This window comes from Phycodurus eques, chromosome 21 (assembly GCF_024500275.1).
Source record: "Phycodurus eques isolate BA_2022a chromosome 21, UOR_Pequ_1.1, whole genome shotgun sequence".
NCBI classification, from domain to species: domain Eukaryota; kingdom Metazoa; phylum Chordata; class Actinopteri; order Syngnathiformes; family Syngnathidae; genus Phycodurus; species Phycodurus eques.
Genome location: NC_084545.1, coordinates 1,509,501 through 1,526,232, shown reverse-complemented (window position 1 = coordinate 1,526,232; position 16,732 = coordinate 1,509,501). Strand labels below are relative to the sequence as shown.

The window sequence follows — 16,732 nt, the reverse complement described above, 5'->3', positions numbered from 1 at the left end:
TCTAAATTGCCCGTAGGTGTGACTGTGAGTGTGAATGGTTGTTTGTTTGTATGTGCCCTGCGATTGGCTGGCAACCAGTTCAGGGTGTACCCCGCCTCCTGCCCGATGACAGCTGGGATAGGCTCCAGCACGCCCGCGACCCAAGTGAGGAGAAGCGGCTCAGAAAATAGATGGATGGATGAGGCTGGAACAGATCCAAGGAATTTCATTTTATTACAACGTGGAAAGATGATGAAGATGATCCGAGTTTTGAGGAACCACTACTTTGATCTGAAACACCTCACACATAGTTCTGTTTCTTTCAAATCAAAAAGGTTCTTAAAATGACAGCCTAAAATTCACAAAGTTATCACTGGTAAAGCAAGGCTAACTTGACAAATCGTTAAAAACCAATATGATACACACTCATAGTGTGATCAGCAGAGAACCGAGTCTGTCGTCTTTTCCCTTTGCGGCGGCGGAGACACTTGTGAAGGTCACAATAAATCATAAATAATGTGGTGGTGATTTTACATCGGAAGAATACCCGTCGTGTGGCAGAAGTTTGGGAATTGCTACAGCGGTGCCAGTTAATGACACCTCATCCAGCGGCATCCGAGCGCTGGCTGCTCGCCCACGGACCCGATTGGGAATTCATCCATTGATTACAGCGCTGAAGGCTTCAGTGGGAGGTGAGGCCGGCTATTTTTGGCTCGGCGGTGATCGGAGGCCGGCCAAGGCGCTGAGAGGAAACAATACCTCGGAGCGGCAGGGGATCCGGAAGGCCGGTTCGGAAAAATAACACCTCACCAGGTGACTGAGTAGGTAGTATGGTATTGGAGTGTGTGTTTTTGAGCTGGTGCACACGTGATGCTGAAGAGGTCCATTCTAGGGATTACTTGGGTTGGAGAACACTGTCCATTAACACTAGACCCACATTTAGACGCCATTTTTAAAATGTCTTAGTTTCTATGCCCCCGCCCCCAGAATGTTCTGAAAATTCAGCCATCTGAGTCAGTTTCACCGAGAAACATGAAAGAGTAGAGTGAAAACACACACAGGTTTCAGGAACCCATGCCCGAAAAGATCAAGAAAGTCGTCCATTTTGGTTTAAAGTGACTATTTTTGGAAAGTTCAAGCAAATTTGACAATTCAGCCCTGCAGCCAGTTTCACTTAGCAACATGAAATTTGGTAGAAATGTCTATCATTAGTAAACACACAAAAATGTCTCAGGAACCCATGCCCGAAAAGATCAAGAAAGTCGTCCATTTTGGTTTAAAGTGACTATTTTTGGAAAGTTCAAGCAAATTTGACAATTCAGCCCTGCAGCCAGTTTCACTTAGCAACATGAAATTTGGTAGAAATGTCTATCATTAGTAAACACACAAAAATGTCTCAGGAAGCCATGCCCAAAAAGATTTTAAAAAGAAATAAATCATCAATGCATCCATCCATTTTCTGAGCCGCTTCTCCTCACTAGGGTCGCGGGCGTGCTGGAGCCTATCCCAGCTGTCATCGGGCAGGAGGCAGGGTACACCCTCAACTGGTTGCCAGCCAATCGCAGGGCACATGCAAACAAACAACCATTCGCACTCACATTCACACCTACGGGCAATTTAGAGTTGTCAATTAACCTACCATTCACGTTTTTGGGATGTGGGAGGAAACCGCAGTGCCCGGAGAAAACCCACATAGGCACGGGGAGATCATGCAAACATCACACCGGCGGGGCCAGGGAATTGAACCGTGGTCCTCAGAACTGTGAGGCAGATGCTCTAACCAGTCGTCCACCGTGCCGCCATAAATAAATAAATAAAAAAAAAAAAAATCAATTTTGGTTTGAAGCAACCAAATTATGGAAATTTTGGATGTTGGAGCAAATTGAAAATTCAGGCCCTAAAGCCAGGTTAACTTAGCAACATGAAGTTTGGTAGCCATATCTATCATAAGTAGACCCACCAAAAAGTCTCAGGAAGCCATGCCAGAAAAGTTTCAGAAAGTTGTCCATTTTGGTTTTTAGGCAGCCATTTTGAGGGTTATTGTGGCCATTTCCAGTGATCATTCAAAGACAAACCACTCCTTGAAATATTGTCCGATTGCTGCAAAATTTGAGCTGCGTCCACGCAACAAACAGATAAGTGACGCTAAATTGCGAGACATTTGCATTTTAGTTATTGAATGCGAGTGGAGAATGGCAGCGAAATTTCTTGATTTGACTTGGAATGTGTAACCCTAATAACTTCCATCTTAAGTTGATCTTGTTTCTATGAAGTAAATTTGATATTCGAGTGTCATAAATTCACTTGTTTATGTTGTTTCTGTATCTTATCCCAAAACAACTTTATTCATGTGTTGTTGTTTTTTTTCTAAAAAGCCCTCACATTTGTTGGTTATAGTTTGTGGACAAAGGCCAGTAGTGGTTTTACCACAATCAGTAATAAGATGAGATGCTCCTGCAGAGTTTTCATGTGTTCGTGGTCTAAAAGCGGCATCAATAGTCAGTCTCAGTGGGTCCAAATGCGGTCTGGAAAGAACGGGGCCACTGCCAAGCGCTCAGAAAGGTCCAGTGTGATGCGAGCAGAGCGATGGAGGCAAGAGAGGACATAAACTGATGTGATTGATGGCAGCACAATAAAGTGAGCATCCCTCCTTCCTCGCTGGTGCCTGTGGCAGCGGAGGAGGGTTCTCTTTGGGCCATGTAATCTTTTCTCTCCTGATGACCATCTTATTGAACGGAGTCTACTGCCCGCGGCACACTCGGCCAAAAAGAAATCTCTACTGCGTATTCACTCGCTCACCGTAGAAAGGTTATGTCGGGCTCAAAAACACTCTCGAATTCAGTTTGACGGTCATTTTCTCGCTTGTTGCTGCTGCTTCTGATGCTCTTTATTGCCGCTCAGTCCAAACTTTGAATCCAGCTTTATATTTTCACGGGTTCCAATTGAGTTTTAACTACAGTTGATGTGAGACGACCAAGGGAAGCGTGACACGATATAAGAACGATATTACAATACAAAGGGTGTCTCAAAATGACATTTGGAAACATCATTATCGGACTAACTATATTTTGTAGGTAAACAACAAATGAGCTTGTTGAAAAACAATATTTTTACGCAGAAGGTTAAGGCACCTGGGAACTGTTTTAAATTTTGGAAAAAATGCACAGTATGTCCCCTTTAAACTTAAATAAAAAAAAAAAAGTATCATCTTCTAATTTAACCACAAAAATACAGCCTAATAAAATGCTGATAAATCTCGAGTATGGAAAGAACATTGTGCTGAAATAGAGGGAAAAAAACTACTGAAAAAAATGATTCAATTAAAATGTATTGCCTATAAAAGTTAAACATTTTACCTGAATGTCTGATAAACAATTCTAAATCAAATGCAAAAGAGTGAACTTAAGTTAAATACAACTGAACTGTACAGAACAAATGTACTGAATTTTTAAAAAAAGTTCAAGCCACTAACATTTTACAGAGTTTGAATTTTTAATTCAGTTATCCTTTCCCCTCCCACTAGAGGGAGTACCACACTAAGAATAACATCATTGCAGGAACTTATTCCTATTTTTCCTCTCCTGAAAATGTGAGCGCTTGCTAAGGCCTGACTTTATATTGGTACACTTTGGGCACTGTTCTACTTTTGGCATCTTTCAAAAGATTCTTTCCTGACCCATCGGCAACGTCTCGAGTCGACGCACCGTCACCTGACACCGTTTGCCGATTTAAATAGCACAAGCTGTGCTCGTGAGTCACCAGTCTTAAAAATGCAAGTCGTTGGTTTTTGCTGTTTGCATTTTTCAGCTCCGCACGGGGAATCATTTGTTCAGCTCCGACAAAGAGCTGCGCACTCCACAAATGTACTGTACTATTTATCGCTATTTGGAGGGTGCATTATTTAGCCATATGGCCTGCAACTGGGATTGCTAATAACGCCCCAATGACAAATGTGGAAGAAAAAAGAGCATAGCTTAGCATTGACAAACCTTCAATGTTGGCTGGTCGTTGTGGATTTTGGTTAGTTGTAAGCGGTCCAGAATATCACCAAGACCACAATCACTGTGCTCCAAACTTCAAAGTTTTGACCACCAAATGAAATCCGACAACATTTGCCAGCACCCGCGTCATTCAATTCGCTAGTTAGCTTGACTTTCAGTCACTCCAGCTGGATAAGTCACGTGAGACATGTTAATGATTCATAAGTGTCTTTGTAAATATATGATAATGCGCTTTAGCAGATTTAACGCCGCTGCCGCAAGGCTGACAGATTCAATATTTTTTATGTTTTTTCTGCCGCTCTTTAATCTCTCCACGTAACACCTTTTGCGCTGCATTGCAAACAAATGGAATCAGCCTGCTTGTGATTCCAAGTGATGCTGACTCCCCCCTACGGGCCCTGGCACAAGACCGCGGCGACCCCCCTTCCTCGCTCATTATAATGGCCGGTGCCGGTGTGAGGAGAACATTCAATATTCCAAAGCGAATTCCTCTTTTACGCCTGCGTCTACGCGGCAACTGACGCTTTTTTTCTGGCACTTGATTTGGAATGAAAACATGCTTCTTTTCAACTTCCTGGACTGTCCTCTCATTTGCACTCAAATTCTTTGCAGGCGTTTTGCCACTACTACTACTCAGAATCCTCTTTATTCGCCAACTGTGTTTTAAACAGACAAGAGATTTGCCTCCGGTATTTGGAGTCACTCCAGTACTTTTGTAAAAAAGACAGATACTCATACCAGTATGAGTATTCACTGAAGTACTCCCAGATACCAATACCACTCGTACTTTTGATACAAATGTCAATTAACACAATGACAAATTGGGCTCTCTTTCTCTCTGGCGCACATGATTATTCGACAGTGTGTCAAACCGCTGAAGTGTAGGATCAACTACTGGCGAGGAGGACTTACTCGATGTCAGTCCTATACCGATCGCCCATCCTACATTTTCCCCTTTGAAATAAATTAAACTGATATCAGTTCCAGAAAAACAGCACTATTTTCCATTGTTTTTAGTAAAGAACTGTATTGAGAAATATAACTATGAGAACAATCTGGTTTTGTAAAGTACAATTCAGCCGAAAGTCTGATGTGTGTTGCCATGTGCCGTTAAGGCGTGTGGCCTTGTGAGTGACATCAGCTCCGGTTGGCCATTTACCACGCAGTTATTGCGTTGTTGTTTTTGCCTTGTTCTCTCGTTCTCTCTTCTCTCTTTGACCGCACCTCTCAAACCTCGTTCCGTACGACTTCATTTCCAAGGAAAGAAAGCTCATTTGTGGTTCTACTGGTTGGCCGCTGGGAAAAAAGCGGCAAAAGGCGCGATGCCTTGATTAGCTCATGGTCCATATTAGGAGCAACTCAGGTTCTATTGTGAAGCGTGAGGATGCTTCATTCGGCGTCAGTGGCGGTGCACTGAAGGTGCACATTTGCATATCAAAGGGCATGAGAACCTGTCTGGAATTTCAAGTGCCTGCAGTTGTGATGTGCACTCGACACGCGACGAGGAAAAGCGGCAAGCAAAATTTTGCCGTCGATACGCTTCCTCGTGGCATCCGCACCGGGCTCGGACTGTGATGAGAAGCTTGAAACCCGAGCGCAGGTGGACGCCCGCTGCCTGGCAGCCAATCACGTCAAACTAGGTCAACCTCCTGGAAAAAGTCAGAGAATGACTTCCTGGGATATTTCCCTTATGGCCACCACATCTAGTTTGATTCTCTGACACGTTAGCTCATCTTCTCATTAACACAAAGCTCCTCGTCGCCCCCTACTGGCCTCATGTTATTCCTGTTAAATGACAAACTTGTTCGGAGATGACGACTCTTTCATAAACTGGAGTGAAGACATTCTGCTTGTTAGTCATGTCGCCATATGCACCTCTAAACTCATTTGTGTGAGACAAATTCAAGTAAATTTAAATTATTGTCTCTCATGGCAACATAGATGTAAAAAAAAAAAAATATTTTTGTGTTTATTTTCTAAAATTACCTATACATAATGAAATGTGCAATATTGTCACGGTACAATATAGATGTGCCAAAGAATCAAAGGTATACAGTATTTCAAAATGGGCTGAAACAGAAATTTGTGGAGTCAATATTTACACTTATGATTCACAATTTTCACCATGTGTATAGTTGATTTTGTCAAACTTAAAATGTCCACAGTGTCATAGTGAAATATCAATTTGGTATGAAAACCTTTCAGAAATTCAAAATATGTTTGTAAAACAGAACACATTCAGCTTGTCACAGTCAACGGAACCATGTTGCTAACTGATGGTCCACTATGTGCTTATTAAATGCTAACATTAGCCAAAATCCTCCAACCTGTTAGCTAGATCACATATTTTGGAATGGAACATCTCAACTTTTTTGGGTGAAATGGGGAAGTCTCAAAAGCACCTTTCAGTGAAGTTGAAGCCGGAACACCTGGAGAAAACCCCGAACCTCAGGACTGTGAGTCAGACATGCTAACCACCAATGCTAGCTAACCAATGCCTTTAATGAAATAAAACAAGCCAGATTTGGCGATCATCTTCTGGCGGAATAATTGACTGATTCAAGAATCATATGTGGTCAGTTTTGAACATGCCGCATTTATTTTTCAAAGAATGAAGCTTCAAAAAAAAAAAAAAAAGAAAAGAAAAGAAAAAACCTGTCCTTTGTCATCATGGCATCCACCGGCCCAGAACAACAACACCCCCACCCCCCTAGCCTTTAAATGTATTTGCAATTATATGACCTGAAAGGTTGTTTGTCCAGCAGGCCGGCTTCGCTTTCTACGTGGTAGACAAGCGAGCAGAAGGCAAATGTAGCACTGATCTTTGCGTGCAAAGGAGCGCTCGCTCCACACTGAGAGGACCTATTTCCCTCTTTTTCCTAACGGTGGAGATGCAGCGCGAGACCGCTAATGAGGTCTCGTCCGCGCCCCCCCGGCCAACCACCCGGCACTGCCGCTCCTCTTCCACCCACGCTTCAGCTGAACCTCACGCGTGCTGCTTCCCTTTACACTCAATCGCAAGCCCTCAGTACCAGGTCACTATCCATACACCAAGTTAGAAAACAAAACAAAAAAAAAAGTGTATCATCACTGCAGGGTGGAAGCCTATGTCCGTATTTGGTCAATGTATGACTTTTTTGCCAAAATGTATGCTATATACTATTAGTAATGTTATTTTTACAAATTAGCGACCAATCTATAGCGTTGAAAATAGCTTGCACTTTTTAGCAATCCCATGAAACCCTACAAATAATGGTTTTGGAAATACAAGGATTCTGCTGGATGGCAGTGATATACACTATATATACACAATATATAGATATATTTTTTTAAATAATGGCAATACCAAGACTGTATTTAAAAAATCAATATCAATGAACCATTAAAATAATTGCAAATGCAAGATTTATTTATATTTTTAAATCAAATTTGTATTATTTTAAGAATACTTACATTGAAACTTTTTCTGTTTATGTATGAATGTATAAATAAGCCCCTCTATGTTTTAAATGTACTTTTTTTTATCAAGAATAAGAAGACATTAACTAAAAAAGGCATTTTCTTAAATTGTATAAATAAAAAAAAATATTAAATTAAAATCATTTGTAGCTCTCCCAGCACCAGTATGTGTAAATCAATGAGCCCCAAAAATAATCTGTAATTATATTTATTTTTTGTTTTTCAATCAAATTAATCAATAAGCCAAAATATACATTATATAGTTACAAATGTAAATGTTGCTATGTAACTATGCAATATTACAATGCATTTGTGTTATAATAAATACATTTATTGTATTTTATTATTATTCATATAAATACAAAAATGAATTATTTTGGGTCAAAATAAATACAGTAGCCCAACAAATAGAAAGACATCGCTGTTAGATCTACAGACTACAGAACTGTAATATTTATGTGCTCAATGTTTTCCTTCATTTTAATTAATAGTTATGTATTATAGTCTGTTTTCTGCTAATATAGCTTAAACTCTGCCACTCTTCGCCCTGGTAGCCACATTGTGCATGGTGGTCTCGCACTTGAATTAAGAGCCAGTGAAGTCATCAAAGGCCTGCTTCGCTATCAGCGCAAAAGCACTCAAGGACTGAATTGAGTCGGCCTGGAGGCATTTGAACCCCAGTCACCTCGTGTTAGTTGGATCAAAACAGCACTCTGACCTCCTTAAAAACGGATCCTACAACGTGTTACCACCGTGTTGGGACGGAATGTTCAATCTCTTTCTGCTGTTGCTGATTTCCGATACATGCCGTCGTCGTTTGTCCAGGCGTTTGAGGCCTTTTAGTCGGGAGCTTTGAAAACCAGCCGCAATGAATTCTGTCTTCTAAAAGGGAGATGTTGAATCTGGGAGGCGAGGCTGTCAGCCGCCGCCGTGGAAAAGGACAGAGTGTATTTCCTGCTGCATTTCCCCAGTGCGGCTACAAGAGCCTGGTGCGGTTGCATCTGCTGCGCTGTAATCAAACCAATCACGGCAGTTGATGGTCAGTGATTGCTTTTAGATTGGCAGGCCTTGGCATCTTTTTTTTTTCTTCTCTTCTCCTCCCCACCGCCGTCCTTTAACGGACACCTGCTCCACGGGAAGACGACCATAAAATTAAGAAGACTGACGACTTGACGAACATCTGAGGATGCCTGTGACGTCTCAAGTCTCACCTCAAACCGATGCAATTTATGTTTAGGACTTGGAAAAAAAATGCACTTCTCGTATATAGCATAGGAAACTAAAGTATAGTAGTGTGTGTTTGCAGGTTACACAAAAAAGCCAGAGCGATTTTGAAGAACTACAGAGAAAGCCACAATTTTGTCACACAGATAAAGGCAAAATGTGCATAAAAAAATAAAACACAGTCCCATTTAACAGCCAGCGTGTGGACAGGGAGCTTTGTGCTGGCGTGGCGGCACGGTGTGTGACTGGTTAGCACATCTGCCTCACAGTTCTGGGGGCCGGGGTTCAAATCCCGGCCCCACCTGTGTGGAGTTTGCATGTTCTCCCCGTGCCTGCGTGGGTTTTCTCCGGGCACTCCGGTTTCCTCCCATATCCCAAAAACATGCGTGCTAGGTTGATTGAAGACTCTAAATTGCCCGTAGGTGTGAATGTGAGCACGAATGGTTGTTTGTTTGTGTGTGCCCTGCGATTGGCTGGTGACCGGTTCAGGGTGTACCCCGCCTCCTGCCTGAAGATTACTGGGAAAGGCTCCGGCAGCCCGCGACCCTAGTGAGGAGAAGCGGCTCAGAAAATGGATAGATGGATAAAAAAAGATTGTAGACAAATTAGCATCCATTTTTCCAGGTCACAGAAGTGGCATTTTCAGTAACTGAGTTTGTTAACATTTTGGCCTTGGGTAAGGTCATGTGAACCACCGTGAACCAGCCCACTTAACCTCCTGGGACCACAATTGTAAAGTTATTGTGCAAAAAGTCCTACTTTCTTTTTTTTTTTAACGAAAGTCCTACTTTCGTAAAAAAAAACAACCATAAAAATCAAGATGACAGATAGCTTGGAAAAGCACACTACATCTTCGAGAAGCTGCACTCCGACTAGTTTAGGTGGAAGGTCACACAGAAAACAATCACTTCCCCTCATTCAAAAGCTATCGTAACCGCTTTCCAAACAAGCTGCCAGAGAAATCAGGTGTCCCGGGACGGGAAGGCAGGTGGCGTTGTTGCCGAGGTGCCGCCTTGTTAGTCCATTTGAAGTACACGGAACGCGAACGTCTCTCGTGCGACTGCGGGGCCGGCGGAGCGTGACCGCGGTGAGGTCTCGCAGAGCGTGGGTGGTCTCACATGAGAGGGCAGAAGACAGGCGGAGGCGAGAACAAGCATGTCACCGCTGTCAGGACGTTCACGCCTCAGACGTAGACATGTCGGCGATGCGCATTCGTCTGCTCGCGTTTGACAAATTGACCCTGAGCTGACGTGTCGGAAGCTGCTGGAAGGTTGAACACGTGAACCTCTCAAAAACTTCTCATTCATGAGAAGTTTTGTGCACGAGGGGAAAAGTTCAGCTATTTCTATTGGAACGCTAAATTTATAAGTGTCACTCGGCAGCTTTGTGATAAACTGCTGCCTCCTGGAGTGAAAATGTCAGGATTTGTTTTTCAGCTTTCTCTGCTAGTCTCTCCCTTCACACTCCGGGCTATTTCAGAATAAATAGCCGCTTGCTGGTCCCCCGGTTGCTGTGGTAACAAAGCCCCACTGGTTCATAATTCAGATTTTGGCTCATTTGGCTGATCAAGTTGGTTAAATTACGACCCTTGGAATTGGCCAAATTACGACTTTGAATTTAAAATGGCAGACTTCCTGTTCATTTTAGACTTTTTATGCATCTTATCATCAACAAATTAATCTGCCGATGAGATTTTTTTAAATTTATTTTGTAACATTCCGGCGGGGTCCTAGCTTTCTTTTCCACCAAGCTCTGCTCACAGACCGTGAAGAAAACTCACTTTGACAATTGAGACAAATTATATTATCTAACACCCACTTCCGATTGAATTTCCCCAGGAAGAGTCTGGTTAGGCACAACCAGGAAATGGCCGTAATACTCAAAGAATTACACCTTTAAACCAAATTGTCTTACAAACTGTTTCACAACATAGATTATCTCATTCAGTCATGAAAAACATGCTTTCCAAATTTGGTGTCCATCTGATGGCGAGTACTGATAATCACACTTGTCAGAGCCACCACAACTTTGGCAATTAAGTGTTGCCCTGTCTAGTATACCGAGCTACTGATTTGTGACATTTAGGTCACATTTGTTCATGTTCAATCCCTGCAAATGGCCAAAATTCTCGTAGAATGACACCTTCGAAAACAAAATGGCCAACAAACACTGCATAGGTTCTTGATTGATTTTCGTGAGTCTTTTCACGATGAACAAGTTCGCCGGATTTCATGTCCATCTCACAAATCGGTGGCAGATGCTAATTTGTTTTCTAGCTATCCAGGGGGTGCTATTATTGTTATTATCACTTGTATGGGGGTTCTAAGCGTTTATTCTGCGGGAGCAGAGCATAGAAACGGTTGGCAACCACTGATCTGGTTCATCCAGCTTGACACTGACTTCCAAAAACAACTTATCAATTGGATGTTCTTGGTAATGACACCATAATGGCTTGAGATGACAAATAACCGGCAGTTGCCAGTTGCTGGTGATTGTTACTTGAACCCGTCTCGTTTTCTTATTTTTGTCCTCCAGCCGCTGGACTACGAGAGCAAGAAGGCATACACCTTCAAGGTTGACGCGTCCAACGCTCATCTGGATCCCCGATTCCAGACCTTCGGGGCCTTCAAAGACACGGCGACGGTGAAGATTAACGTCCTGGATGTTGACGAGCCTCCGGTGTTCAATAAGCCCGCCTACGTGATGGATGTGTACGAGGACACACCGGCGGGCACCATCATTGGCGCGGTGACGGCGCAGGACTTGGACGCCAGTAGCAGTCCAGTCAGGTGACGTTCAACTCCAAGAAAAAAAAAAAATAAATCTTCCTTTCTGGAAGCCGGTCGTCCGCAGACGTCAACTACAGCAACAGTATTTCCATTAAGCAAACTGCATGGTTGTCATGGTTACAAAACGGAACAAACCACTCAGGAGGTATTTGTAGCTTTGCAAAATAATTAAGGAAATTGAAAAAAAAAAAAAGTCATTACAGAAATGAAAATGTACTTTGATGATCTAAAAACAAATGTGACAAAACAATAAAGGGATTTCAACAATGATTTTGCTAAACCATATTGGATTTCAAAAGAGTGTTAATGAAATAAATTAAACCCCATGCTGAGATAAAATGTTATATAAAAAAAAGACTGAAGAAAACATTGAAAAAGAGCATAAGACTGATTTTTAAAAAAATCTGTTGTCGTATTTTGTTAGACGTGATTGGGGGGGGGGGGGGGGTGTAATTGTGAAAATCATTGTGAAAAGGTGCGTAAGATGGATTCAAAAAATTTGCCTGAGAACAAACATGAAGTCTGGGCAAAAAAAGGGTAATAATTTGTAGTTAAAGTGAAAAAATGCCTTGTGGAAAAATGTGGTTCGGCATTTGCGAATTCACCCATTTGGAGATTTATTTTTAACCTATCCTCTGTTATTCACTGAAAAACTCACTATTCACTGTTTTTGTGCTCAGAGGCACCATTCTGAGTGAGTTGAGGAGCTCCATTTAGACAAAAGTAGTGCTTTACCACCACCACCACCACCTTATGGCATCTATAAACAATTCGAAGCCTTTTAGAGGGGAATCGTTTACCCGTGGGTGTTGTTGTTAGATGTCTTGCTATTTTAGGAAACTAAAACAGTCTTCTTGAAAAAGTGTGGAAGAAAGATTTAGGGGGAAAAAAAATTATTGTCCTGAGAAGTCTTAGCAAACGAGGCCCAACATTTCCAGCCCATTCTAACAATGGACATTGACAAACATGTAGATGTAATGCAATTATTTCCAATTATAAATCTAAATGTAATTATGAGAACAAATGAAGCGCTTTGGCCTCCTAATGAAGTGCTCTCTTAACGACACTGCTTGGGAAGAACACAATGCGGCTGCTCGCTATTGGACGGACCGTCCTGACGCTTTCTTTCCGAGCCGCGTGATTGAAGCGTTTAGGTCTTTTAATCTGCTCGTCGATGTCTGCGGTCCTTGTTCATCAAGGCCGCCGCCGCCTTCCAAGTGGAGGACTTTTGTCATCAACCGCAGGAACAATCAATCAATCAATGCCGTCCCAACATCGCAATCACATTAGCGCCGTCGCTTGGCGGCTCTGAACTTGTCTCGACCTTACGAGCGCGCCGACTTTCTGAGAGGTAGTCAGGCTTCATGTTGACATTCAAATATTTATCAGTATATTTTCACAAGAAGGATTTCAGAACAAACCAGATGTCTTGGTGAATAAGACCCAATATATTTGGGTTCGTACAGTTAGAAGACAATGAAATGTAGTGAGGCTCGATTTGCGATTGGCTGGCGATCAGTCCGGGGTGTTCCCAGACCTCTCGCCCAAAGTCAGCCAAAATAGGCGCCAGCTCACCCGCGAGGATAAGCGAAATACAGAAAATGGCTGGATGGATGGATTTAAGAACAAATCTGATGTCTCGGCAAGTGTTCCATCAGTAAAATCTCATAAGAAGAAATAATAATAAAAAAATCTTATTGTTAAAAGAAGCCAAAAATATGTCGTAAAAAAATTGCAGTCTTCTTGGAAAAAGTGAGTAAAAGAGATAACACATTTTTAATAATTGAAAGAATACTTGGTGAATCAGGGCCCGATATTTGGTTACTGATAAGAAGCAGAAAAAAATGGTCATAAAAACAATGCAGTTTTCTTTAAAAAGTGCTTAAAAAAAGAAAAAAAATTTGTCCGAAAAAGTATTTCTGGACAAGACCCAATATTTCGTTTTTGATGAGATTAAATAAAGCGTAAAATCAATGCAGTCTTTTTGAAAAATTGCATAAGAAGGATTCAAGAACAAGTGTTGTCGTCACAAGTGCTGTTAAATAAGACCCAATATTTTGTTGTTGATAAAAAGTTTTAAAAAATGTTTTATAAATTTGCTGTTCCTGAAAAAGTACGTTTTTTTTATTTATATTAAAAAGTCTTGGTGAATATGTCGTAAAATAACTATGCAGTTATCTTGTTGAAAACGTGTAAAAGGGATTTAAAATGCAGCAAAATTCCCAGAAAAAGAGGAAGAGGTAAGGAATGGTTCAAAATGAATAGGCATCTCGCACAACCATAGAACAAGAATTACTAAAGTTTGAAAATACTTCATACTAGATCACACAATATAAACATTTAACAGTGTTATCAGAATTGTTACACTGATGTCATGATCATACATTGCTAGCACGTTCCTACCAAATGACCGCTGAACACGAGCTTGTGGCGATTTGACATTTGAACTCGGCCATCGGGAATGCATAACCTTCAGAATCTTTCCTGTTCTTACTCTGACAAAAGAAAAATAACACCAATAACGACGATAGCTCATCATTTTGACGTCGGACTCAAAATCAATCCGGTTCCTGCCTTGTTACAATATCTTACAATAATCTCATCCGAGTGCTGAAAAAGAAACGGACGCCAGGTCAAATCCGCAAGGACAAAATATCGGCAAAACAAATAAATGTTTCCGACTGATGTACCAAAGCGGATTTTCTAAAGTTAAACTGAAGATGACAAAGCTAACACTTCCTGCACACGCAATCACATTGTTGTTGCAGCAGTGCAGCTTTTTCGACATAAAAATAACTCTACAGAAAGTGGATTAGACTGTGCGGGGGGAACAAAAAGAGCACTCCAAGTAAAACACTGTCCACTCGTGCGATAGGATCTTAATAGAAGCTCAAGTCTTGCACTTTAGTGTTGCTCCGTCTCGAGTAATTACCAGGGGAGACGTTTAAACATCAACGGCCCGTTATGGATGTGACAAGAGAAGCTCAACTCTTGATGCCCTCACACTTTCACGCCATCACGAACCCCCGCCCCCAAATGTCGGCCCGCCTGAGTGCCGCAACAATAGACCGTTCTTAAAAATGGATGAGAAGCCTTTTGTTCTTCAAATCTATTAAAGCGCAGAGATGGCTCGGGACGAGATGTGCTGTCAGGGTATGACGGACAAACGCACCATGCGTTACGTGGTCCGGAGATGTTTTTAAATGAATATTTTACCATGGGACTAAACAAAAACAAATGCAAGGAGCTGACATTTGGTCAGCCAAAAAAAAAAAACTACAAGGTCACTCGCTTGTAAAACTGCACTTTGTCTCCTGCATGTTAAATATTCATCCGTAGCGTCGCCGACACGCCCATCGATCAGTGGTGCATCGTGCAGTAAAAAACAATAGAGAGCTGCGGCCGTCATGCATAGGCAAGCATGCTTTTAGGTCGCTATGCTATTTAGCAGCAGTGCGTGCTGTTATCCGAGAGACAAAAGACCATGAATGTTGAATGGTGGTCAGGTTTTAAGGAGCTTTTCTGCATTAAAACGCTCGCCTCCAAAAAGACCGCGGTTGCTGGTGAACATTCACGGTGTAAAAACTAGCGACTACCGAGAGTGAGCATAATGTTTCCCCCTCCAGTACAGTGTGCGGTGTTCTCTGGAGCTAATTAACACCATCTGTCATCAACGGAACAGAGGATAGGACCCAAAAATGCACAACTCCAAAACAAATGGACAGTTTCAAAAAGAGAGGTTTAATATACGGGCAGAGGTCGGTACACAGGCAGGAAATCCAAAAAAGGCAACAGTATACAAAAACGTGAGGGAAAAAGGCGAGGTCGATAATCGGAACAGGGTCTAGTCTTACTGTGAGTCTGTGACTTGGAAACAAGGAATGCTGGAATGCGATGACAAGGTACAACGAACTGGCGACGAGAAAGAATGAGACGCGAGGTTAAATACAAGGTATAATTAGGCTGAACAAGGCACAGGTGTGGTGAAGATGCTCTCAGGAGCACAACAGTGGGAAGACAACAACCGGAACACACTCCCATGACAGTACCCCCCCCCCCCCCCCCTAACAGCCGGCCCGAGGCGGCCCCGGAGCACCTGGATGAGCAACGTGGAAGTCCCGAATGAGTGAGTCATCCACGATAAACGCAGGTGGCACCCATGAACGTTCCTCAGGCCCGTGGCCTTCCCAGTCCACCAGATATTGAAACCCCCTCCGACGAGACGACAACAGGCGCCTCACAGTGAAGACAGGGCCCCCAATCCACGAACCGGGGGGAAGGAGGGAGCCTGGAAGGCTCTTTGTGATGGGGAAGGGCCCAATGAACCTGGGAGCGAGCTTCCTGGACTCCACCCAGAGTGGAATATGTTTCAGAATCAGAATCATCTTTATTTGCCAAGTATGTCCAAAACACACAGGGAATTTGTCTCCAGTAGTTGGAGCCGCTCTAGTACAACAGACTGTAGTACAATTTACAGAACACTTTGGAGACATAAAGACATTGACAAAAAACAATTGTGTAAAAAGATGCAGAGTCCTCTAGCACTTAGAGCAGTTCGAATGACTAATATTGCAATAGTCCGGTGCAATGACCATTGTGCAAAGGGCGCTGAGACTTCAAGGAGTGTATGCTTTTTAAAGTGACGAGTAGTGCGATAATCTGGGACAATGTTGGTTGTACAAATGTTACAGATACTCCTCAATCAGTGTGCAAATATACTGTATCTGCAAATAGTGCAGCATGGCGAGACAACTACAGTGAGTGCACGAGTAATACATAATTGGCCCCACAGAAATGTGGCAACGAACTCAAGTCAAAAAATTGCCAGCTTGTTGTAATGGAATTATAGGTTAGGTGTTTAAGAAGTTGATCGCAAGAGGGAAGAAGCTGTTGGAATGTCTACTAGTTCTAGTTTGCATTGATCGGTAGCGCCTACCTGAGGGAAGGCGCTGGAAAAGCTGGTGACCCCGAGAGGATTTTGCACGCTCTTGTCTTAGTTCTGGCAACGTACAAGTCCTCAAGGATGGGTAGGGGGGTACCGACAATCCTTTCAGCAGGTTTGATTGTCCGTTGCAGTCGGAGTTTGTCCTTTTTTGTAGCAGCACCAAACCAGACTGTGAAGGAAGAACACAGGACTGATTCGATGACCGCTGTGTAGAACTGTCTCAGCAGCTCCGGTGGCAGGCCGTGCTTTCTCAGAAGCCGCAGGAAGTACATCCTCTGCTGGGCCTTTTTGAGGACGGAGTTGATGTTGGTCGCCCACTTCAGGTCCTGAGAGAT

General features: G+C 42.6%; 1 protein-coding gene across 1 annotated transcript in view; it reads left to right on the top strand.

Moving 5' to 3' along the window:
- Positions 1 to 16,732, top strand: part of LOC133396617 (cadherin-12-like) — a 108,731-nt gene that overhangs the window by 70,152 nt on the left and 21,847 nt on the right. The window contains exon 8 of the mRNA XM_061666641.1: positions 11,199 to 11,452. Within this exon, the coding sequence (XP_061522625.1) occupies positions 11,199 to 11,452 (254 nt within the window). The remainder of the gene's footprint in view (positions 1 to 11,198; positions 11,453 to 16,732) is intronic.